Source organism: Phaethon aethereus (assembly GCF_964289735.1).
Source record: "Phaethon aethereus genome assembly, chromosome: 2".
Classification (NCBI taxonomy): Eukaryota; Metazoa; Chordata; class Aves; order Phaethontiformes; family Phaethontidae; genus Phaethon; species Phaethon aethereus.
Genome location: NC_138582.1, coordinates 95,779,318 through 95,805,914, shown reverse-complemented (window position 1 = coordinate 95,805,914; position 26,597 = coordinate 95,779,318). Strand labels below are relative to the sequence as shown.

At 39.7% G+C, this 26,597-nt stretch overlaps 1 protein-coding gene across 1 annotated transcript in view; it reads left to right on the top strand.

Moving 5' to 3' along the window:
• The window catches only part of LYRM4 (LYR motif containing 4), a gene marked incomplete at both ends in the record, with an annotated part of 96,168 nt that extends 70,475 nt beyond the window's left edge, over positions 1–25,693 (top strand). Inside the window, one exon of the mRNA XM_082014955.1 lies at positions 25,631–25,693. Within this exon, the coding sequence (XP_081871081.1) occupies positions 25,631–25,693 (63 nt within the window). The remainder of the gene's footprint in view (positions 1–25,630) is intronic.
• Between the last annotated feature and the right edge of the window lie 904 nt (positions 25,694–26,597).

Genomic DNA, 26,597 nt, shown 5'->3' with positions numbered 1-26,597 from the left:
GTTTCCTCTACTTAACAAAACAGGGTCAACCACAGTGTCAGAGAAGAACAGAATGTGATCTTGGTGGATCTTGATGAAGAATCGTAACTGTTATGCCAGAACAAGTTCTTTTCTAAATTGACTAGGTATTCCAAAGTAGAGGCACCTGGAATGTAATGGTATTATTATATAAGCTGTCCCATATAAGACCACAACAACAGAACCTCTTCCACACTAACATTTCTGTTATTTAGAGGCTACAGTGGTAGGTAAACATATGCTGATTTTTGGTGGCGCAGATGGAAAGGTATAGTCATTTAGGCCTGTACAATGTTAGGTGTATCAGAGAGAAAAGTACAGACAGAATCACAACTTATGTCCTAATATGACCTTTGTTTTCTCATAAGAAGATACCTTATAATGCTTCTAAATCCTGCTGCTAATTCCACTGTAGAGCAGTGGAATATAGTACAGTGTGCATCCAAACAAGCTCGAAATGAAGCATGCTAATTTTAGTCAGTGGTGGCTCAGAAGGTCAAATCTTAGCAATAACGTATAGAAGAGCACCCACTCACCACCTACCTCTCATCCGTCATATGAAAAACTGTTTTAGATGAGGTTCTGTTGTGCTATTTAATACACAAAGTGGTGCTCATAGTTTTAATATGTGCAGAATTAGATTTTGTTTTCATGGATTGCAAATGTTTTTAATAAATATTCCAGGTCTGATATTGCTGGAGAGAGTTTTTACCATACACTTTATGTTGGGGAGTTGCCTGGCAAGTTCAATGAAATGAAAATATTTGCTCTGGCATGCAAACAAGTTCTAAAAGAGCTTAAGCAATATTTCTGCTGCAGAAAATGTCGATGTAGACCTGCCCAAGTTCTGCTCTAACTTGTGAATTTGATTTTTCCAAAATAAAGTTGTTTGGTTGTTCCTTGCTTCTCCTTCTGTGCAGAATCAGAATTCTTTTATCTGATATGCTGCATCATTCTGTGTTTCAATGCTTTGTTGTGGGTTGTTTGTTGGTTTTTTTATTTTTTATTTCAAGGCTACTTTATGCTTACTCAGAAAATACAGTAGGAAAATAACCTAGGGAATTTGAGCTGTGTGTTAAAAAATCACCTATTAAATGTAACCTGGCTTAAGTTACTCAATGAATTAATTAACATATACAAGAAGTAGATTGGTGATTCTATTTTGCATCTTATTTTATGTGGGCAGAGAAGAACCTGTACAGATAGTTGTACTTTCTGCAGCCACAGTCTCATGGCTATCGAGGAAGGTCAGTAAGGTGAGAGGACCTAATGGAGTCAGAACCCCTGCATTTCCTTTACAAAGATTAAGAAGATTAGTGTATTCATCAATATGACATTATTCTTAATATATTTGCCATTAAATACTACTATTTTACGGGGTGAATTTTGTTTAGTTTTGCATAATAAAATGCTGCTAGATTTCAGAGTGACATTTGTCATGCGTTTGACACACAATATAAAAGTTAGAAGTTCTATATTAAGTTACGCTTTAGAGATTGGATATTATTCATTGCATGGTGGGGTGAGTGGATGTGTTCCCGGTCATAGAACCAGTTGTGAAAACTAAGGTACTTTCTCAAAAGGGGGGACATGGACAAAGGCTGGAAATCTGTCTGCCATCTTGTAAGAAAAGGAGAACGTGAGATGAAGGAGGAAGAGAAAGATCTCTTTGATGTAACCTACCTCTGTGTAAATAGGTTAATTGTGGTTTGTTTTTTTTTTTATTTCTGCACCTGTGTCTGACAACATGCTAACATTTATTAGTTTTGGATTTTATTTGGATTGATGCTGCATAACAGAAAAGCATAAAGTGAATCTGCAGACCAGGGGCATAGAACACTTCACCCATCCTTGTCCTCCAGTGTATTCTTCATGGTACCTGAAGATTAACAACAGGGCACCCATTTGAGTTGCTTGAGCCATGCAGCGAGTTGGCACTGCAAGAACTACCCAAGGCAGCAGAGGTTTCTTCTACTGCCTGTTGGTTACATTCCTGACATGGATCAATGTGTTAGGGTACATGCTCAAACACCAAAGATTGTGGGGAAAGTAACACTGTAAAAGGGTATTCACTTTTTTTTTTGTGTCTCTCACAACCTGAGAGACTGCTGGAAGGTTCTATCAGTACATTATAACTGAGAGAAATTTCTTTACGACAAATAAAGGCTGTAGTTCCACTTGACTCTAAGATGTGGTTTTTGAACCATCAGTCTCATGCCTAAGAACTTGAGCTTGCAAGCAGATCTAGTCATCAGATACCTGCCTGCTCATCTGGGATAATACCATATGGAACAGTGCATGCTTTCAGAGGCCAGAGATTTCTAATAGCAAATGCAGGCATTTCCCCATTTCCTGTCCACAATATATCATCCTTTAATAGCTGCAGTTTGGAAAAATCAGTGAGGTACGTAGTCTCCCCATACATGCACAGCCTCTGGCATTATTCACCCACAATCTCTCATCTTCTACAGAAACTGGAAGTTTTCAAAATTTGGGAAGTCTTAGCTGCCAGTGTAGGTGCGTAACTCAGCAGCCATGCTTAAGTCGTGGGACAAATCTGGAGATGCGAGTTATGTTTTGCATGTTTTAACTTCTTCTGTGGTTAGAAGAGGAGATCGGACAGGACTGTGTGCCTGGAGGTCCACATCTAAGCTGTTCCTTCCTGCAGACACCACCAGTCATTTTTACTTGGTGTTTGCTTTTGCAAGGCCTTTGTATTCATGTTATTGAAGTCATGGTTGTACTGCAAGAGAACATTTCTAAGTTGCTCTGCAGCTGTGAGAAGATAATGTTTAGGAAGCTTCTTGCTGGCATTCTTAAAAGGTCTCCTAAGTATACCCATCTTCTTACAACGTTCAGTAGCGGAACAATGATAATGGAGTAGTGACCTGGGGTAGTGACCTGTCAATCTGGTTTGATTGTTCAGTTGTAAATCATCATCCCTGTTAGAAATTACCAGCCTCTGCCTGTTCTATTGCTCTTTGGATCAGAAACTGACATCAACAGACAAATTTGTAAGGACGAAAGTTATAATTCGTAATGAATATTTTAGACAAAATAGTAACATTTCACCTTCATTTGTGTGCTGCTTGGGTCCTCTGATTCACTTTTCTCAAATTTTATCCGTTGACACTGTGTATCCTGACTCAGAGACAGCAGCATGGATCTGATCAGCAGGAACTAAAAGTAGCTTGTGAGTGCCTACGACATTCTTCTCAATGTCAAGCGGACCTGATGGCTGAAAAATCACTTTCTGTTTACATGCAAATACTCAAGTTTTTTGCCATAAAGTTTAACCAGCTAGGGGTTTAAAAAAGTTGGTGTTATTGCATTACATCACAGCAAACTTGTGAAATATTACTGATCCATTTGGCAAAATGTTTTGAATTACCTATGATGAAATCTGTTGTCACAGAACTGAACATATTTTTTCCAAATTACTGATTTAAGAAAAAGCTTTGCAGTGCAAAAAAAAAAACCCCACTATGCAATGTTTAGTACAAAACACTAAAACAGTGAGACTTGGAAGCTGTAGTAACAGGTAGAAATCAGTACCCAGTCCATTTCAGTTGTTATGATTGCACTGATTATGACCTAAAAAGTGCTTTCTCTATAGGAATCTATTTACCTAATTATTTTTAAGTAGATAATATTTTATTTCTGTTTGCATTATTTGCTGCCTTATTAATTAAGTCCATGCATCTACCTGTCCTGTGTATTAATTTCTCAGTAAATTCTACTAATTAAGCAATGTAAATCAAGGTTTTTCTGGTAAATAGCTAAAGATCAGTTCAAGCAGCATGCTGCACCCATTCAAATTAAGGATTTTAGAAGTTTTATCAGCAGCCTTAAGGACTCTATTGCTAGGTCCTACATGAGCTTTGAAGGTACCATTCACATACAGAAGCAAGTTCCCATAGATCTGGTTTGTCATCATGAATCTTCTCAATAAAGTCAATGAAAGGAAAACAAAAACATACCTAAAGCTACAGCAATCTGAAGGAAAACTTTGAAACAACTTGTTGAAAGCTGGAGCTGCCACAACATTGCTTGCTTGCAGCTGAGCTCTAGCCACCTTGGGGTGACTAGTTTTGTACCTGGTCTAGCCTAGAGCCATTACCCAGAAACTCCCCAAATCAGCTGCCTTCTGGCTGCTATTCTCACCGTTGTCTATTGCTGACAACAGGGAGAGACTTGATGTGTGTCAGCTCTTGACTGATGCTAACAGTCCACACAACTCTTCATTAAATGTCATTTAGGGCAGGTCTGCTCGGGGTTGTGCTTATACTGGCAGTCCCCTCCTTAGACCATCCCTTGTACGTATACAGTCATAGGAGAGTTTGAATACCTTCCGTAGCCTGCCCCACTAGTTGGTTTTGACTGTGTGATGCTTTTTTCTGGAGAAGCGAAGGAGTCAAGATCCAGAGTCTTGGTTTTTGCAAGCGGGAAGGAAATGTGCCAGTGTACGCTCCGCCTGAGGTACTAGAGTCCTGGCTGTGTTGCATTGTGTATATGACTCATAACAAACATTATGGATGTGTCAAGGTGCCCACGGTGCTATCTGATAACCCTGAGCATCGGGGAGCAGCGGGCATGGAGCTGCTCCGCACGGCTCCCGCCCAGCAGCCGTGCCCCCGGCCCCGGGGAGGCAGCTCTCCAGCAGCGGGGAGGGGGCATGCCCGAGCACCCAACACTTGGAACCGGCTGTGAACAACAGCAGTACCAAAAATCTCTCCAAAAAGGAGGGGGGGAGGGGGGAGAGTTCCCAAGTTAATGTGTAGACAATGATAATTTGCTAAATGGGCTGAACCTTAGTAGGTCCCACTGCCTTTCACACCTCAGGACGCTTGAGAATTAAGGTACTCGCTTAGATGGTGAAATGGGAACTAAAGCCTCTTCTACACACACGTTTCTGGTAATGCTGATGCCACCGCTTGCTGTTGTCCTGTTGATCTTTTTTGTTGTTGCTGTTACACAGCCTGTTGGTTTCTAATCTCTTCAACAGCTGACATACTGTTTTACCATTTAATCATTCTGCCACTGTCCTTGCAGACCTCAGTGTTTCCATAAGGCAGCAACTGTCAAATATTAGCCAGGATTTAGTTATTTACTTTAGTTCTTTACATAAGGACTGACTTACAGCTAAGACACGCTTTTTATCTCTCCTGAAAGATACATTTACTTTCAAGGAAGAATGGATTAAAATGTGTTGTTTTTACTTAAAAATCGTTTGCTCCCTCCTTTTCTATGAGTGCTGACCTAGCGGTGTGGGTTGGTCCTTTACAGAAATGGGGGGGGGGGGGTGTGTTTGTGGGGGAGTGTCTATTTTTTTACTAAAACATAAGAAGTGACAAGAGTCTTCCACTAAATGATCGTTCTGGGCACTTAATGAGAGTGTTTAATCTTTTATTATAGAAGGTGGCTAACATTTTATTTGAAATACACTTGTGCAAATGAAGAATTTAAAAGAAGTTAAGATTCTGTAGCTTAAATAGTTACAGTTTTATCTTGGGAATTACTGGCAATACCGTGGCTGCTTTAAAACAGAAGGTAACATTGACATATTATGCCTGTGTTATGAAGAGCGGAATTCTTTTTGCTATTTTAATCTTATGTCCGTTGACTATAACTATGCTATGGTTTCTAAGACTGGAAAGATGCTCAGAATTTCCTATTCCTATAAGAGAAGGAGAAAGTTTGTTTTTATTGGATAGAAATCTGGAAAAAATTGTTGACAGGATTTTTTTTGTATGCTGAATGAAAAAACGCGAACTTTATGTCATTCTTTTCAAAAACCGAATTTGGACCAAGTGGCTTTTCTCCTTGATAGGAAAAGATTGTCAGCTAGACCTTTGGCACCGTTAGCTTTGTGCTATGACTCTATTATACTTCAGGGAGAATATTTTGAACCAGACAGTACATTGTGGCAACAGTACAATCTCATCCTCTCAAGGAGCACTTGGTGACTTGCTTGGCAAGGCAGCACTCCATAAATGATTGCCTCAGCAGGATTCAGACGAAAATTACTTAAAACGTTATCTCTTGCAACTCAATTTAGGTGCAGGAAGACATTTTCCCTTTGTTACAATTGTATTACTATATCAGTTTAATTTTTTATAATTCAGGACTAGGTTTATCAGCTCGTATTTCTTAAGCTTGTAGGACAGAACATTGTAAAATCAATATTTCTGCTAATTAAGGTGGGTTTTGGAAGTGGATAATCAAACAGTGTAGTGGATCATTAAAAACTTACATGCTAATATTGACTAGCATTATTGGCATAAAGAGACTAGATCTCTATGCCAGGGACTTTTTTCCTTCTTCTATTTTTAAAGCGGAAGCAAAACGTGTTCAGTAAAAATTGATGTTCTCAACATTACAGTGTAGAGATGGTCCTTTATGGATATAAAAGCAAATGCAGTGTGTTAAAATTCTGGGCAGTCATATGTAGCATTTTCTTTCCCATCATTTAACTTAGCAGTAAATGGTATCTGACTTCAAGGGGGTCTTACTGTGTTTTGAAATAGATGGAAAACTCCTGCCTCATGAAAATAATGGATAGTTTATCATTTATTGCCAGTTTTTGCAAGTATCTTTTCACCCGCCAAAAGATGGTTTCTTCTTGTTTGACATTGACTACTGTTTGGGTTTGGTTTTGGTTTATTTGTTTACATTAGCTGTGGCCTGCTAGTAAGTGCTTCTGGCCTTCTCAACGGGTGTTACTGAACAGACCTGTGAGTGATGATTTGCTATCACATTAGGAAATAGCTTCCCTTCTCTCAGTTCCCTTACCATGAAACTAGTGACTGCAGGTGGGACACTGGATGCTGTTGAACACCATAATTTTATTCTATACATTTGACTGACTTTTGCCTTAGGAAACCATACTCTAGGGAACGCTGGTATCTAGGGTCCGCTGTCAGATCCAGAGTGACCTGACTTTGCTTTCCTCCTGGACCGGATTCTTGCATGAACAAACTGCTCAAGTTCCTTTATGTAAGAGTGATACCTCTTTGGCAGGGTTACTTCAGGTGCTGTGTGCAGGGGCTGCGCCTTTTTTAAGGAGAGTAAAACAAAGACTGAAAATACTTCCATTCACTTTTCAGGTATAAAAACATAAAGTAGAAAACTCATCTAGCATGAGCCAAGCCAGACATTGCGTCTGCTCAGACTGTTTTGCTCTGTGCTTTTTTAACTAGACCATGACTTAAGGAGCTGTTCTGCAGTTCTTGATAGCCTTTGTAATGAAAGGAAACTTGGCATCACTGTAAAACTAAGGCATCAGAGTTTAGCTGGGTGGTGGGAAGGGAGGGAACTTAGGGAGAAGTTGTGTCATATCATCTGGGCCACAGAAAATGATAAATGTGTTATCGCTATATTTTCTGAGCAAGTTTCTCCCTAAAATGGTTAATACATTATTATTGCCTAATTAGAACTTCAACGGAAAAGCATTTTTTGATGAAAGCACAGTATTTCTCATTCTTTTTTCTAAGATTAACTTCCTCAGTTTGCATGGCAAGTTTTGTAATACTTGTTATTAGGGCAAGTTTTAGTCCGTCTCTTACAATATCCTTTTAACAATATCCTTTTAACAACATTTCCCTCTACGACTGAAAAAAGTTGAATTTATGTCCCTTAACATCAGCTGGGACAAAGCAACACAGTGAGATAAAAAGCTCTTGTGGTGGGTGCTTCCAATTTATATGTATTAGAGGGTTTGTATCTGAACTAGAGAGAGATGGGCAGGTATGTGCCACCCTGTGGGACAAGCTACGGTGTGACTTTGCAGTTTGCGACCATCACATTGTGTAACTTTTGCCCTGCGTTCAGCAGAAAGTAGTTTTAGCGGGCACTGGAAGTGGGGACCAGTAATGAAAGGTAGGTGATGAGGTACCTAGCCACTGCATGGGGAGGAGCACATGGGAGTTGGCAATGACTCTGAATTTGGTGGTAGCTTGCTTGTCTGTCCTGTCTGAACTTTAAAAAGACAGTTTGTGGACATGTGAATTTAGGAAGTCTGCTTTTCTGTGTTGTCTCATGGCTCAGTTATCATGGTTCTTTCATCACTTAAAAGGTCTTGTGTAAGCTTACCCTGAGGTTGAAACATTTACAACTTCCCTCTCCTGAATTGATTCTCTGGTGGCTAAACAGAGAGACTTGCACTTAAGCTGTAGCCTTTCCTCCAGAGAAGCCATTAATTTGGTTTTCTCCAGTAGGTGGTTGCCAGGTATCCATAGGAACTTGTGAGAACTTAGTATCTTTGCTGTAAAAGTGACTTGGCAGCTTTCAGAAGTTACTACGAGCACAAATGCAGACAATATAACCATAAAAACCTACTAGGCTTAGGAAAATGTTTTAAATGTCACTTGAAATAATTTTCCTATAACTAATTATGCAGTTAAAGAATGAGTATATGGAGGGAAGAATATACATGCTCAAAAATCAAGGTTAGAAAATTTTAACTTTTTAGTTAAATTTGATTTGCATGCTTGAAGTTTAAAGAAATTTCTAATTGGCTAACTCTGCTACTTTGTATTTTTTTTTCCTTGCTGGTATATTTTAATGTAACTATTGATTGGATTGTGAGCTTGCAACAAAGTGAGAAATGTTAGTCTATAAATGCTGATTTGTGCAGGAGATCCTGTGCACCAGTTTGTAAGATTTTTTTTACAATTTTTTTAAAAAACATAATTCTTGCTGAGTTGAGAGCTTTTTCTTTTACTTGGGAGCCGTAGGTATTATTGTACCTCACATAGATTTGCTGTACGTGTGTCGGAATGCCTAGAAAAATCTGTCAAACTGCTTTCAGAAATGGCAAGAAGTTGTCAGTTAACCCTGGAATTGTACAGCAAATTAGGGAATGTAGAATCTTGAGGATAATACATTTTCTGTTGGTGTGCTTTTTTAGTGAAAGTGCATAGAGTTCCAGTGATTACGCCCAATGTTTAGGACTGAGAAGCATTGTCACATAATTAACTCGTTAATTTACCATGGGGATTTTATCAGCCTCTTTTAAATCTGCCTGAGTGACTGGTGTAAAGAACATCATGTCAGGTGGGGAGAAAAGTCTAGAGAAGTTGACCATCTGTTTCTCCTTCTGGACAGATGTTGTCAGTGGGAAGCCTCCAACCTGAGGGAACCATAAGACTGAGCTCCCCACCTGGTGCAGATGCTCTGCAGTTGTAGGTGTGTATGATTTAGGAAGTTGCTCCTTCACAAATAGTTACCAGTCCTGTAAGCAGTGGAACAACAAGGGAAAACTTCAGAGGCTATGTTAGTGTGAAGTCTACAACAAATCTTCCCTATGTCTGTGCAAGTAAGGGCAGGTAATTTTTTCTGACTATAATTTTGGTCTGGAAGAGCAATGAAAGCCTGTGGCACAACCACAGTTGTCACCGTTTTTTTAGTATCTGAGAAAATCCCCTTTGACTGGTGCTGGGTTAAACAATGGCCTCGGCTCTGGTGAATCAGCACCAAGCCCATTTAAAAAAATTTCAAAGTAATTTATACCTATTGTTTACAATGTGGATTTTGAAACAATAGTCATTTTCAAACAACCTCTTGTCTTTGGGGTTAGCTATAATTGCCATTCTCTAAAACAAGCAAGTAGTAGATATGGCATGATTTGTTTAGTAGCGGCTGGCCACTACACCAAGAACCACTGAATGGGTGGAGAAAATACCACCTGGCGTGATCAGAGTACAAATCCTTTTGCACATGCTCCAACTCTTGATTCTGTTGAAGTGCTGGCTGCATGAGAAGAATCAACATCTACAAGTATGCCAAAGGACAAAAAGTTCAAGCATTTGGATGTGTTTGGGAAGAAATCAGATTCCGCAGATATTGTTGCAAGGGAAAAATGACTGAATCTTGCCACAAAAAGCATCTGTTTTGTATGGGTCAGGCTGCCTTCCTCATAAAGGCATCCAAATCACTCTCGTGATAGAGGGTCACCGACGAACACAAGACAATAACCAAATTTCTTTTCTCATTGACACATAAGTGGTGTCCCCTGCAAATCACCGTTCGATGCAGGCCGTACAGGCCTGTAACAATGTTGCATGTGAATTTCCTGGAAGGCAAAACCATTGGGTGACACGGTATGATCTTCCTGCTGGTTCTGTGGCAGACCCCAGCACCGAGCCCCACAGGGTACAAGACCAAACAGACATCATAAATAAGATGGTGAAGGATGCTTTCTTTTGCCTGTGAGCCACCTCACTCTGGAGTTCACCACGCAAGGTCACGCTGTATTTATTCCAAGGGTCCACTCCAATACAATAGATTCTCTGAACCAGAGCATGGTAACTAGACACAGCTGGGCCCTTGAAAAGACTCTGCCTCAATAATAGTAAGAGCAGTCGGTCAGGTCGCCTTTTCTTACTTGAACCGGTTTCTACTGTCAGATGGGTTGCAGGTGTCAAGGTGCTTTCCTAGCCTGTTCAGAAATTAAATGTTCAATTATTAGTCCTGCTTTGTCTGCTCCTGACCACATGGATGTTAACTGGTTTAGTTCTTCAGGTGTAGGCTGTTATCCTCCTTCCTGGTATCTGCATATCTGTACACAAAGGAAGGAATCTTTCCGTGAGGAGCTTACCACTTGAAAGCTCTCCCAAGAGAAAAATATTTTGGAGGAAAATAAAAACAAAGTGGCATTTTTTTACTGGTTTTACTGCATTACAAGATCTAAGCAAAATGATCAGCCATAAAACCTAAGAGTTCAAAAGTAAAGCACATTTTTATGGTAGAACTCATTGCCACAGCGTGCTGGGGAGGCCAGCAGGTAGATAAGCTCAAACAGGGATCAAACAAGTTAATCAAGTCTGTTAAAATGGTAGTATGGCGTAGCTACGTGGCCCTGCAGTTGCCAAAAAGTTGTGGTCCCTGGGAGCAGAGGAGGCATTCCACCAGAACGATGCATGCATGTGTGTCATATTCATGCTCCCTTTCCCTGAGGAACTGCTGGTGGCCGGTGGTGGGGACAACATACTGTGTAAGATGGATCCTTGAATTGATCCAGTACCACAGTGCTTATGTTCTCTCTTATGCTGTTCTTTTCTCTTTGAAATTCTTTGGGGTTTGTGACACTTGTCATCTACGTCTACAGATGGGATCACAGAAGCGATGATAAGAGGAAGGAACTGTTTCCCTAGTCTCCTGGGTGCTCCAGTCCAACCTGACCACCTCTGTTCCAGAAAGGAGGCATTAATTTTTAATATTTAAACATTCACATTAATGCTTGTAACTTCATAAAGGGAGTGGAAGAAACATTTTTCTTGTATTCTGCTGTGTCTTTAAAAGCTACATTTAATTAAAAGAAGGGAATCTCCACATGTAAAAAACAGCTTTGTTCAAGTGAGCATGATGTTTTTGCACATACTAAATTTGCAAAAATATTTGAGCTGTTGTTTTAATTTGTGGATAAAGTTTTGGTTGCTTGTTTGTTTCTTAATCCAAGTATTAGTCTATCAGGTGGTGGAGACCTGAAGTTGAAATTCTGCTTCAGGAAAACTTGACTGCTTTAACTTGCTGTAGTAGAAATGACATGGAAAAAACATTAATAAATACAACTGGACACTTAGAGTGCACTATTGAATATAATTAAGAGCCCTTAAGGTAGGCAGATTCCATTACACACTATTTTGAAACAATACAAGGATTTTTAGAAATTCCTGACAAAATTAATACCACAGGGAAACTAGACCTTTTCATAAAGACTAGTATCATGAGAAGCATTGATATATAAGCCTCACAGGATACCTGACACTGGAAGGGCCCACTGGAGGTCTCTGGTCCTGCTCAGAGTTGGTTAAGGTAAAGCAGGTTTATCTATAACATAGCATGCAGATAAACTACTGATACTTGCAACTCTAACTTCAGTTTAAATAAGTTTGTCTGTCTATGGAATATAATTCTTAAAGTAAATTCCTGAGTTTTTCTGTACATTGAGTTCTGCAAAATGGTTTCAAGTTTTTGTGGTTTTAGCAATACAGAGAACAGCTGTGTTGCACAAGAAACTGGTGGGTTGTTTGCTACAGTCTTCTCATCCCTAGCTGTGAGGGCCATATCAGCAGTTTAATTGAAAGAAAATGGGAGTATTCATAAAATACCCCAGAAATTTATTTTTAAGATATAATATCTATTCTACAGTAGTTTCTGTATGGCAGGAAGTAGTATCATCTGCATTGGTTGTAAGATCTTGTATATGATTACTGTTTAGGAAATATTTTTCAACTAATTGCATCCATCCTGGTATCCCCTTGATGGCCACGGCTCATGGGACATTAGTCATCAAATAAGGATCATCTTTTCAAGTCTGGGATTGTAAATCTACCATACAGAGCTAATTGGATTCGGGAACCAGAGCAGAGAAGATTTGTTTTAGGGCTAGTATGACAGTGCAGCTACATCGTGTGGTTTTGTTTATTCAGTTCTGCATGTGTAGCATTGAGCAGCAGCAAAATATTGCATTGGTTAGGCAGTAAGTGGTTAAACACAGCACTTAGGCTTGCATGTTTTTTAAGTGGAATTTTCTGGAATGTCTTTTGAAGTGCCACAACGCCATCTACTGGCTTACTTTTCTGTGGGTTTTTTCCCCAAAGGGGGTTTTCTTTTGTACACAGGCTTATATGTAAGGTTTATACGGTATTTTTAAATAGCAAAATAAACAAGCTGTCATGGAACGAACAAGATACTTTTTGGACGCATATGTATGTTATAGGACATAATACTTTACATATTAAAGAATCACTTCTAACCTCTTGCCAGTTAATCTTGCTCTCCTTTTGTTAAAAGTAACTCTGAGATGATTAGTGCTGAGATAATGGAGGAATCCCTGCCTTCCATTTACGTCCCTCGTAGTAGCTTTTGTGCAAGTAGCTTAACTGTTTCCTGTCTACAGTCAGTCGGTTTCCCTTTTTGTTTCAATGTTTTTATACAGATAAATAGAAAGAAAAGGAAGAAATATGTGAGCTGTCAAGCCACAAAAACTGGAGATTGTTTTATTAGAAATTAGTTCTGACAGGATTCTTCACTGACAAATTCCTAGATTCAATATATTCCTTTTAATTGTCTCCGTCCCCCCACCCACCCACCCAATATGTGTTTAAACAGTATTTTCACAAGTCATCAACAACCTTCCAAGGACCAGAATTCCATAGGCTTTCTAACAACTGTTACAGAGCGGCATGTATCAGAGAATACTGTTCTCAGTATCAGGCTGCTCATACCGTAAATGAGCAGTATGCAGTTATAAGAAGTTCTGATTGCTTCTTGTTTTTAATCAGTCTGCCTAATGTTAGCTATAGGAGTAACCCTCTGTCTTTCATTTGCTGCCAAAAGAAATGAATGGGCAAATACAAAAATAATTTCCTGAAAAAACAGGAACTGTAGATACAGGTAAACACTGTTATTTGCAGTTTCACTGCCTGCTTTTTCTTGAAGCTACGTGGAGAGTTCCTTGCTAATCGGTTGTTTTGTTTGTCTTCATAAAATACTCCTTCAGTTTTAATTTGTTTTTCCACTGTACGTTCGGTTTTTCCTAACTGAAATTTTTCATAATCCTCGTTTTCTTCAGTCTAGTTAGGAGAAAGAGAAACATTGGTAATGGCTTGTAACACCTTGGATTGTTCTTTAAATAGATTTGTAACTCACTCAAGCACAGCTCCAGAGCCATTATTCAAAACAAAACAGCTAGAAAAAAATTTCCAGCTGTTTCCTAAATGGCCTCTAATGAAGGTAAATACAAACATCTGTGCCCTTCCTGGCCTTTCACCCTCTATCTCACTGACATTCAGAAGGTCAAGTGGATCTTGCAAGCCCCGTTGTTGCCTGGTAGGAGCCGTGCCTTGCTGACGGCTGTGGGGCGTTTGCACGCCCATGTGCGTGCTGGGGCAAGAGCCCGAGCGCTTTTGGCCAGCGCATACGGAAAGGAAGGTGTCTGTGTGTTGCAGTTAGTGCTTGTTTGTGGCAGCGGGTTGTTATGCTGCAGCTGGCGTGCTGTACGCTGGGAGCACTGAAGCTGAAATGATTGTACTTGGCACCCGTTGTTGTTTTTTGTCGTACAAATGATTTGTCGCCGAGAGGTTGCACTGGGGAGCGGGTCTCGTTAGCAGCTCGGGCTTCCCGGTCCTTGCTAAACAAGCCACCCACGAGCCGTATGGTGGCTCTGCTGGGGGGAAAGCCCTCTGTGGAGCTCCCACTGCTGTGCTGTTTGGTTTTGGCCGGGGTGTTTTGTTTGAGGAATGCCCTACTCTTATCCTGTGCAGGGGAACAGAGGTTGCTCCCTGCCTATGTTTGGAGTAAGTGCTAACCTCTCACTCCTAATTGTTATCTGAGCTAGGAAATACCAGGGCAAGCCCCTGTTCGGTGTGACATTAAATAAGGGAGAATTGGCAAAACCAGAAGAGCAAACAGGATTATTTTATACCACATCTTCTGTTACAATCTCTCTTTTTTCCTTCTGTGAACTGTCCTGTTCTATTGCAAAGAAGGAAGAACTAATTAAGCCACTTGCTGAAAGTGTTTTGCCACCCACACTACTGAAAAGAACTCTTTGTATAGAATTAGCTCTTACCAGCTGTGCTAAATCCAGTAATTTATCTTTGCCAAAAAAAAAAAGGTGCTGCTATAGTTTATTCCAATTAAGCAAGTTAATGTAAGCTATACCTTATATCCACACAAATATAGACATCTCCTGCTCAAAAAGCTGGAGGGTTTGCAAATAATTATTTTCTCCCTTGTTAATTCTTCTTAACATTTGTAAAAAGGGCTGGCCTGAGGAGCACTGGGAAATTAACCCATTTGTGTACGGAACTGGCTGCGCATGAGCTTATGGCAGGACATTGGCCTAAACTTGGGCAGGTTCGAGCGCAAGGGCTTGGATTCAGCTCGGTGTGGTGCTGCAAGCGATTAGGGGTAGCGATTCCTGCCCCAAGGGAGAGGCTGTAGGAGGACAGAAGTCCACCCGCCTTCACCTGGAATATCTTCAAGAGGGACAGAGTGGTTCCCCGTGTTTGCAGTTACAGCTCTGTGGAGGCTGCCTAATAAAGTTGATCAGAGTCGTTTTTTTTTGACTGGGATGTTGGTTTGGAAGCTGAGTCCAGAGAATTGGTCTCAGGGTGGCCATGGTACAATGGACAGCAAGTGAAAACTCAGAGTCACAAACCTTGACTGAAGTTCAACAAATCCATTCTCAGTCCTAAAACATCAATGTCCTTTCTTCTCATCTGCTCCCTCCTCAGGTTTTTGAAAAGTGCAGACAGTCCAGGCAATGCTTTTTCCAGCTGAAATTCAAAATGCTGAAGCCTTTGATTCCCAAGAGCTCAAGGAACTACCTCTGTTCCCCTGAGGGTGTGAGAACAAGGGTACAAAGGTGTTGTGTGTTTTGTACAGCTGTCAGGAGAACTCGGGGGGAGGGGGCAGTTCTTTGAAGCTGGGGTCACTTTCAGGTGTGGGATTTGGAGATATTAAACCAAGAATGATGGCTGAGCAAGAGAAAAGAAATCTTTGGATAGCCTCCATCAGAGAAAGTCAGATAAACAAGGAAATTATCTTTGTGATTCTGTCAGGAACAGATGACTGTAGTTTAGTAATCTGTTAGAATTTTGCCAAAAAAGGAAACCTTGTTAATGCAAAAAAATAAAAACTCTTATTTCTTTCCTTATACGCTTACAGATCAGCTAAACACTGGAATAGGAATTTGACATGTAAGTAGTTACATAGATGAGGTGCTCCTTTTTGGGTGAAGATACAGATTGAATCAAAAACATCCAATACAAAATTTATCTTTGGAAATACAGATATATTTTCTTAAATTCAGTTAGTTATTTCTGCTCTTTCAAATTTAATTTTGTAATTTGAATGTGCACAGAGAAAAGCTCAGCCTGTAATCATGTCTGAGGTGCAGGTAAGGTAACATCAGTGCAGAGAGAGAGACATATTGGAACCTTAAAGTAAGTTGTTCCTCTCATAAAATTAAGTTTAATCCTTGGTTTTGGCCTTCTTGAAGGACAGGGAAAAAAGGAACTTCTCTGTGTGTAATGTCTTGGAAAAGTGTATATGTTACAGGATTTACTTTTTTTCCCCAAAACTCCGAAAGGCCTTGTTACTTTAAAATGGTATTAAAGCAGCTGGCAGTTTTACGAAATGCAGTGTACCTGGTGCCATCCTGTAACCACCACTACGAATCTCAGTAAGGACAGTCTGGAGTCTTGAAGCAGATGTATCACCACCAAATAATTAAACTGTGGCTAACACATATTCACATTAAAATTCAGCAGCTCTCTGTGTCTTTCACCTCCCAAAATCATCTGTAGCAGATTAAAACACCTTTTTTTTTTCCTAATATTCTTGTGGCTCAAGGGCCATTAACAAAATAGAAAATTTTAATTGGTAGGTTAAACGGTATTACAGTTCAGCGTCACCTGAACTTTTCCCCTTCAAGTTTGTTGTATTGGATAAGATTCAGAATAAATAAAAGAACAAATCCATGTTTATTTAGTTAAATAATGTATAGCCTTACCAGATGTACACAAATATGTTCTGCTTGAAAGGAGAAATATTTGCCTTATTTGGTGCATCTTTCCGTAATAAGTGATTGTGCCAACCTGTCTTAATTGCTGCACTTCTACTAGTTGCAGTTAATTCTTTTGTTCAAACAGGTGATCTAAGATCTGAGCTCTGAGAGTAATTATACGTCTCTGCACTTGTGCTACATGTATATTTTCTGTAAAATATTGGGCAGGATCCTGCAAGGAGCGGTGTGCCCTCAGCTGCCGCTGGAGAGTCCTCATGCATAATACATGTTGTGTACTTGTTTACCATTTGTCTCCTGGGGTTTTTACTGCAGGTGTACGGGCAGTCTCATGCTTTGGTACTGCAGATACTGTGAAAACTCCTTGTTTATAAAAATCAAAGTGGAAATGGAGCAAATGTGTGTGGGTGACTATTGTGCCACATAAGATACTATAGGTATGGACTTGGAACGGAGACAAGCGCAGGCCCAGCTGGGCTCAGAATAGCTACTGGCTTCAAGGGCAGCAGGTGACCATGGTTTTCCATGCTGCCAAGCCAAACACATTTTCTAGAGCAATCTGCATTGCCTTGTGCCACTGCGCTGACAGCATTTTCTTCATTGAAGAATCCTTGGCTTTGGCTCTTCTCACCACACTGGGCTCGCACACTCCTGAACTGCTTTTGATTTGGGTGAGCTCTGACATCTTCTCCGGCAGGTTTCTTGTACATAAACCCCCAGATGCATTTTCCCAGAACTACAGCCAGCCAGTCTTGCTTTTCAGTCCTTAATACCTTGGTACCTGCTGTCTCAAAATGTCTTAGCTCCTGAAGTTCATCCTTTCCCCATGCTCATACTTTGATGCCTTGCACTTAACTTTATGTATCATTCACTCAAAAATACGGTGAAGATAAAGCCTGCAAGCTTTTCAAGGCTTTAGACATCATCATTTAGACAGGCAAATTTTAGCTGAAAACACAGAAAGTCCATGTGCCATTCGCTGTGTCTGGAACTTTCTCTAAGTGGTTTGGGACAAAATCAGAAATTTTCTGGAATTAGGAGGCAGGATAAATGTAGAAGGTGATGTGCTATATTGGGTGGGGGGGCAGAGAGGTGGATAAGTAATTTTCTGAAAGATGCTTGCCTATAAACACTCCCTTGTGTAACTGTTTTGCAGCTCTTCCCAGCAACCACGCTCCCCAGTTTACATGAGAAGCAAGGCTAAAGTTGATTCTTTTGGTACATTGCATTTCTAGCATCTGATTTCAAATACAAATGCTGTAAAAGAAGGTCTTTTGAGTGTACTTGTTGAGTGTAAAGTGGCAGTGCATTTTAGATCTGCTGTAGTGCACAGTATGAAAGCCTATTAGTGCTACGAAATTACTTTATCACACTTCTCAGTAAGCATATTTATTATTTGTTTATACCTGTCTATAAGGACTACATTTTCTTCAGTGTTACATTCCACAAGTCTCTCCCAATTAGTGAGCCAAGAGGACAGTGAGGAGTGAAATATTTTCCTTTTATAATGACAATTTAGTCTTTCTATGTATTGTGCAGTTAGTTCATCTGTGATACACAAACATTACAGTATTTTTCTGGACATAGTGCAGAATGTGTGTTTTGTGGCAGTGGCTGTTGTATTATACTACTGACAAAAGTAAGGCAGGCATTCCCACTGGCTTTGATGAATTCTGCTTATGTAGTTGCTACAAAACATAGGGTCCTCTGTGAATGGTTTGGGCATTTACATACCAAATGTCTCAGCATTACTAGAGTACCTGTTATACCACACTCAGCACAATGTTATCCAGGTCTTTGTCTCTGTATTTTCAAGTACTAATGTTTTGTATTCCTTTCCTTGCCATACTCAGCATCTTAACTTTTTATCTTTTTTATCTTCTGCATGCTGTGTTGAGAAGAGATCAGCCTCTGTTAAGTTTCTCCCCGTTACCCACACGGGACTGACTCTTTAGAAGACCTGCTGCTTCTGTTTTTTGGCTTTCCGAAGGGTTTGAGCTGCTCTGTGGAGGTAGAGGCTTTATGCGTAAATGAGAGAGAAAAGGCAAGATGCTGAAATACGTTAGCAGGTAACAAGTAGGAGGAGAGGAGAGGTGGGAGCCTGGAGATGGCCAGGATGCTGAAAGCAGGCAAAGGTCACACCAGTTCGGAGTGCTTCCTCTGCAGATCTGATTCTTCCTCAGATGCAAACCTTCACCTGGCTGTTTAAGCCCCAAATCAGTCACTGCTTGCTTTCCTGTGACCTGCTGTCTGACATCTTTGAAGGGTTACCTTCACAGCAGTAGAGGGATGCCTCTTCCCCTTTGCAGCAGGCTGCTGCCCGTGCCATCTGCTGTTGGGCCCTGCTTACTTTCAAGATGGCATTGTCCTTGTCACACTCCTTTTTTCTGTAGGCTGAGAGGCTTGCAGGAAATGAGGAGTGAAACAGCGTGCCTTTACTTACTGAAGGACCACATCATCTTGTCCGCTTGGCTTTCCAATGTTTTTCTTTCATTGTTGAGGACCCTTGTTATTTCAAGCTATATCAAGTGTGTAGCTATTTAGAGCAAAGGCCATGTCTGTCATGCCCATGTTGTCTGTAAAGACAATAGCATGTTTGTGTATAATTAAAAAAAAAAAGAGGCGCTCTCAACGGAGAAATGATCAGCATTTAAAAAGAAGAATCCTGTGCTATTGTAGACCGTCATATACAAGTACACGTGAGTGTATATGCTTATAGTATTTTATGTGTTAATCATTGCTGGATTAGATAAGATTCTCTGCTCTTTTCACTGAAGAGTATCTCTTCAGGGAGACCCACAGAATGAATTAGTAAGAACGTTAAATAAATATGTCATCCTGCTTCTGATAGGCTGCATAAAAGTGTACCAAGATACAGTGCGTATAGTTCTAAAAAATTACATAATTTATCATTATTAAGAGAAATAACTTTGAGAGAAATTCTCACCTATTAGCTGGTTTACTTTACTTCACACCTTCCTACTTAGTGAAAGCCAGACAAATGGTAGCTATATATTAATTTTCCTGTCTTTTCAAAAGCTTCATGTAGCAGTGGCTGTAAAATATATTTTGGCACAAAAGAACAAAGTAAAAAGCATTTGCAAAACACAGGCAGAAATAAAATATACATTAATTTAACTTCTCAGCTCCGTGCTTCCCTTCACTTCCTTTCCCATTCCTGTATAAACACATTGAATCACTGAAAGTAAGGGAAATGTCTACAAAATCATACAGTTTTTTTCCATACTCATTCCAGCTCTGAAGAACTGGAATAACCTATGTATTTAAGAGCTAAATGCAGTTTTTCAACATTGTTTCCTAAGCAAAAATAAATAAGGTTGCTGCCACAGCATTTAGTATCAACACAAGGATTTAGCAAAGCACTGAACAGTTACTGATAAGTTTTTGGTTCAGTTTGAGTTTTTTAAATTATGATGTACCACATTGTTGGTGTATTTATTATTGCAATACTAGATGATTTCCAAAATTGCTGTCCATATTTACCTTAAAAAAAACATTAAACTGGCTTTAGTTAATATGAGAATATTTATGATAAGGTATGCTGTGTATAGCATGCCTGACCTGGGGGCGGGTGGGGAAGATAATGCTTCTTAAAAACAATAACCAGTTCACTTACATTTGCAGTAGGATTGCAAACTGGCTGGCATCATCCAACAGGAAAGATAGCAGATAAACAACTTAAAACACTGTTCCCAGGTCTTAAAAGTAATCATTACTCTTGCACATTTCTATTTTCATCAGCGTTCACTTAATATGCATTTTATAATCATAGTGCAAGAAAATAGGAATGGAAAACTTCTTCATATGGTGTTAGAGGCCAAGATCAGCAGCAGTATATGCGGTATGACTGCGCTGTCGTCGGTGATTTTTCTTCCTTTGTTTCCTGTGACTTTTCTTCTAGTTAAGGTTCAGCAGTGTGCCTTTGAGATACACCTGTCAACTTTTCAGGTGCAACAGGACAAACCAATCTGATTTAAAATATATGTGTGTGTGTGTGTCTGTGTATGGTATGGATGTATTAATAAACAGGACTCTTTACTTTTTTCCATAATAAAGTACCATGAAAATGCATATATTTTTATGTGATCCCTGGCTGTAATAAGGTAACCATTTCTTCCCTGCAAGAAAATTTGCAAAGAGAGTAGACGGCTATGTTTATATAGAGATTTTTTAAATATATTTTATATATATTTATGCATGTATATATAGAGGAACCTTTTTTAAAATATGTAAATGTGTTTAATATGTAAAACCTTCTGTAGTGCATCAACTTTAGTTATCATCTGCATTTCTTTAAGGAAAACAAGAAAAAAACGGTTTTTACTTCTCCTATGATGACCCTCTAGGGAAATCAATTTTTAAATAATTGAGAGCTAAAGGCATTTCTGTCTTACGATGTTTTCATATTCCTATGCTGTGATGGCACTTTACCTGTTTAGGCCTTGCCTTTTCCAATAAGGTGATTCTATGTAGACTAAGAGCGTTGCACCATCTCCCGACAGGCTGCTTCTGCTTCTGTCTGCCATCGAAAAATAAATTGCGGCATGAAAACCCCCGGGGGTTGGTTTGCCTTTGAGGGCAGAAAATTGTTCCCTACATATTACTTCAGAAACTATATTTAAAGGAGGGGAGAGTTATTAAATAAACAAACGCTGTTTGTTAATTTTGTTATTTGTGTTACAAAAGGGGTGAGACAGAGAAGGGAAACTCCTCTGTACAACTCTTATGTTGACTTAGCTTAGAAAGCGATGGTAAAAGTACCATTATGAGGGCCTGTAGTCATATTGCATTTACACAAGAGCATACCCTGATTGCAATTAGGAGGATGATGTTTCTATGTGCTGGGGAACTCAAGATATGTCACCAGCTGTGCAAGCTGCTAAGGGCTGAGACCTAACTTCTTGTCTTTCCTTCTCGTGTGTCCATCCTGCTAAGAGATATTACAAGCCAGATTTCTTGTCATTTTGGCTTGGCATGTGTTTACTGAAGCTGTGGACATCCTTCTTCAGATCCACCCGCGTGGGTGTACACTTTGGCTGTACATTGCCGTTTCCTTCTGGACATCACCTTTCCTCAGGTCTGCTGCCTAGGTACTTGCCTGAGTAATTTTAGGGCATTCATGCCGAACTTTGTCAGTGAGACCTCACCCAAGCAGGTAGCTAGTAGTTTGGAGATTGTCAAGTTTGGTGGGAAGATAACGATGAGTAGTTTGGTGACAGTGAGAAAAAGTATCTTCATCAGGGCTCAGCAGGATTTGTTAAGAGCTCACAGGTTATTCACCACACAGCTACGATTCTGTAAAGTGCACGGGAAAAAGAGATGCCTGGCCATCTCTGTACTGCAGAGCCAACACAACTAAGGAGGAGAAAATGTGGTGGTTATTAAAGTGGACAGACATTTTGAATATACACAGAGCTGTCAAGGAAAGATGCCATCATACTTTTCAGAGCAGAACGATGCAGTCTAAAATGACCAAGGCAAATTAGAAAAATTTTAAAAGCCGGTCACCTTATTTTCAGCCCTGCAGAAATAGGAGCCGTCACTTCTCCCTCAATTCTGTGCTTCAAAGTAAAATCTTTAGATGGGTAAGAACCACAAGACATGCCACATACCTTCAAAACCTGAAGAAGATCATCTAGCAGTATTTTGCAAGCAGTGGCAATGAGTCTACAGGATCTGCTCGACTGGCTGTGTCAGATAGAAACGCAGCCCCTAGGGTTCAGGTTACCTCCCAGTTCACCACTCGCAGGCACTCGCCAGGCATAGACCATTTGAAAGGACAGACTTCAGAGCTGGCAATTTAACAGGATTTGTTGAATTTCTAGGGTGATAGCATGTTCTTCTGATGTCTTCAGGACGTTGGTTTTGGTGGGGTTTTTTTCAATATTTAATTCTACTTATTTAATTTTACTATTTAATTCTTACTACACCTCCGCATAACACACCTCTGAGACTCTGTTACCTGGGGAAAACCTCTCCTACTGACTTTTTTCCTGATAGCTGTGAAAGATTTCATGAAGTAGTTTCTGCCCATGATCACTGCTGCCAGCCACGACCAAGGGAAAATACTGTTTCCAAGTGAACACACAACCACCTAATAATCAGAGAATGGTTCAGTTATAGGATGGACCAGTGGTTACTGTTTGGTAATTTAATTTTCTCCATTTGTTGTCTCACTTATATCTTCTGATAAATCCCATTCTGAAACCCTAAGTCTTGTCCTGGATTCAGGTGGAAGGCAAGACTAAGTTCTTCAAGTTCACAAGAAAAAGCTGACCATATTGAATTGTACCAAATCTTTGAACAAGGACAAATTATCAGCTTTTGAGGGTTGGACGTGTCAGACTTCTTTTTACAGTACCTAATTTTGCAGGCTGAATTTAAACATTGGGCAATTCAGTCAGATCTGAAAAGCAGCCTTTATATTTCTAATGATTCTCTTCTCTTGATGACAAAGTGGTTCGTTACTGGGCATTCTGTCCTGCAGAATGTAATTGCAATGTGTTACCTTACAGAGATAAATAAAATTCTGGGTAACGAGAGTTGCTGAGCAAATGGTAGAGCCTTTTTCCACAAAAGCTTCCTGTGATTAATGAAAATACCCTGAGACTGACCTCTGCACTGGCTTCCAGCCACCTACCAGAAGAGTAAATTACATGTGGTATACAAGCTGCAAACACGCATGATGAAAAAAGAACACAACAGGTAGCCACTTACTTAAGTCTTTAATCTGGGAGAATGATCCACAGCGATGCCTGCTGCTTAAGTGCTTTCTTTAGACTTAGCGTTGGCGAGGCCACTGCAAGAACGCCGGTTGGATTCAGAGGGTTAATGAGTGTCAGTGTGTCGATACCGGTGCAGTCTTTCTGCTGAGGCAGTGAATGTTGATAGATGTGAATTTTTCAGCAGCTATAAAGGGAAGGTCTGCTTGTTTTGTCCAAAGTGCATGGGAAAGGCTTGACCGTCGTGTTAGAAATTCAAGGCTAATGGTTTAAAAAAATCCTTACGTTTCAAAGTTCAGCTTAAAATGTCATGGCATAGCTGCTGGAAGGGAGGCACCAGCGCAGGCAAGCTGCGGCAGCCCAGCAAAGGCAGACAGCACAGCTCTGGCGGCTGTGCGCTCGCCGAAATGCCTGCGCGCCCGCGGTTTGCTAAGGAAGCAGCTCAACACACACAGCTATGATTTTACTGCGTTGGAGTCAAGAGGTACAGCAGTAGATAACATCACCTCTCAGCACAGGGATGGCAAACAACAGCTCGTACCCTTCTCCTACACAGCCAGCTGCCCCGGCTGAGTATGATTGACTGAGAAGTCACGTACTCAGCCTCATCTATCTCCCCAGTTGGTGGAGAAAAAAAAAATGCAATTCAGGTTTCAGCATTTTTGTAATCCCTCTGAGCCTCCCATTAAATTTGCTCGACTGTGTGGGAAAGGATTAAAGATTCTTTGGGCTCCAAAACACAGTATACAAAAAATTAAGTACTACAGCATGGTTTGTGGTAAGGCAGCAACTAAAGTGTATAGCCTGCCACACAACCCAGAGCAGTGAGTTCTCTTTGAGAAGTCACACTTGTTGACAGCTTAAAATTTCTGTTGGTAACAGTTGTGTTACCACAGCCACAGCTGTGTATGGCCTTTGTTTTAAATATTCTGTATGCAACATACTTCGTAGGTAAATTCAAAAATAATCAGAGTTGTTCATGTGCTGTTACTGACTTAGTTCAGAGTTCCAAAAGAGGGGAATATTTGCTGGCAAGGAGAATTTATGTTCCTTTCAGAATGTCTCATAAATCCTCCTTTGTAATAAAGATTTCAAGATTAAAATCAACGTGTTACAAGTTTCAGACAAGGCTGTTTATCAAGATGAAATAGTTCATTTCCTAAAAGGCAATAATATTTACATTTTATGTGAGTGTGCGCATAGATGGGAAATTTTTATTTCAGAGTTGCCAGGATTTTTTCCCCTCAAAAATGGTAAATGAAAAATGACAAAAAGTTTCTTGCCCTAATTTTTTACTGCTTTAAGAGTGTGACTTGCTGTCAGGCTTAGTTTGTGCAGTATTAAATTCTACTAAATATATTGCACTTAGTGTAATTAAGCATCTAGCCTTTTTTGTCCTAATTCCATACTTAAACATATTAACTTTTTTGGTGTGTGTGTGAAAAGGACACAGAGCTACTGTGTATCCAGGCCTTGGGGAGAAAGTAAGGGTGAGAAAGGGCATAATAGATATTACAAATTAGACTCCAAAATTCATACTTTTAAAATAAATGTTGTTTTCTCCTGCTTACATTAGCCTACTTGCATGAAACTTCTCCCTTCCACATCTCAACTGTTAAGCGGAGAGCTGGGACTATCGCCAGCTGCGCGTCTGACTACAATTTACCAGTATTACAGTGCAGACTAGGAAGTACTAAAGAGCAAGAGGAATCAAAAATCAATGTTGCCTTTTTGTGATTTTTCATTTCCTCATTGCACTAGAAAGCACAAATGTATGAGGTGTGAATACCATATCGTGAACAAGAGGTCAGTTCCAGTGTGCGTAAAATGTTACTGCTGAACTAAGTGTTTTCACCATTTGTAAGGCAAATTAAATTAGTGTTCCAAAGAAACTGGAAAACAATGCCATGCAATTTATATATAGGCTCTCCACCCAAAAAGCATAGTAAGAAATATCTGCTGACTATATCCATTCCTCTATTTTTCTTTACATTCATCTTTGCATTTTTCTAAGCATACAGCCTATTTGCTTTTCCTCTGTAGTAACTTCTAATGTTAACTTTTAATATGAGCTTTGAACAGTATTCCTCAATGTCATTATTTCAAGATTTTATATATCCAGATATTTTATGTATCAGTCATTTTTCTTAAGGTCTAGGTTGATAACAGTATTCTTTACATTAAAAATGCTTATAGAAAGAAAAATGTCATTATGAGAAAGCTTAATATATGGGCTACTCAGTTCCTGGTTTATTTTTAATCTTTCTTGTGAAGCTGAAATTATAACCTGTTTATTTCCCAGTTTCAGCTTTCTGATATTTTGGGTTGATTTCAGGTTACTATTGGCCAACTGTATTCCACGCAGAAATTGGTTATTGAGAGTCCAGGAAACACATAGCTACGAGAAGACTGTGATCCTGAAGCAACACTGGACCATCTTCAGCATCCTACAGTGCCACATACAGATGCATAAACTCACTGCACATGTCTGACCTTTTCTGTTCAGCAGAAGAAATGTCTGAGAGACCCAGTTTTTGGCAACCAAAGTACTATTTTCTAATGGTTCACATGTTCTAAAATATATTGCTGTGATTTGTAATAGCATGTAAGGTAGTCTTGAAATCTGTTTGCTTGTATGTCTCATGAGATGAAATAGTTCCTGCCCCACTTTGGCAATAAACTTCATTGAACTATCTGTAACCAGATACATTATTCTGCTGCTGACCCTTCTTCTCACCGAGCACAAAAGATGTGTTAGATGTAAAACCCCTCACCCAGTTATTAAGACTAGTAACTAAGAGCCTGTTTCATTTAAAAATGTACAGCATCTGAATTAAATTACTAAATGCGTAGTTTATTTTAAATGTTAAAACCAGGGATGAACAAGAGTTTTCGTCTTCTGGACCTTGATACTTACAAATATCGCAAGCTGCATTGTGTGGTTTCTTTAAAGAGCATCCCTTGACATTTCAGGAGGTGACATAAAAATTTCACTAGTTCTTTCTTTAGTTTTCAAGAGTTAATAGCCAGTCTCATCCTCCTTTTAATAATTAACAAATCAGAATAGCAGAATGTAAGAAAGATTTGCATTCACAGAGGCTTGGGAGCTTTAAAATACATTTTCAACACCAAGTCCTTTTCCAAATGTGTTGAGGTGCAGCTATTAGCAGAAAGAACCACATGACTTAAAAGGGAAACCTTACATAAAGCTCCTGAATGTTGCAGGAGGAAAAGAACTTAACTATGACAATAACTCAAGTGCTGTTAGGTCGTAATTTGGCAGCAAGCTTTGCCTAGCAAAG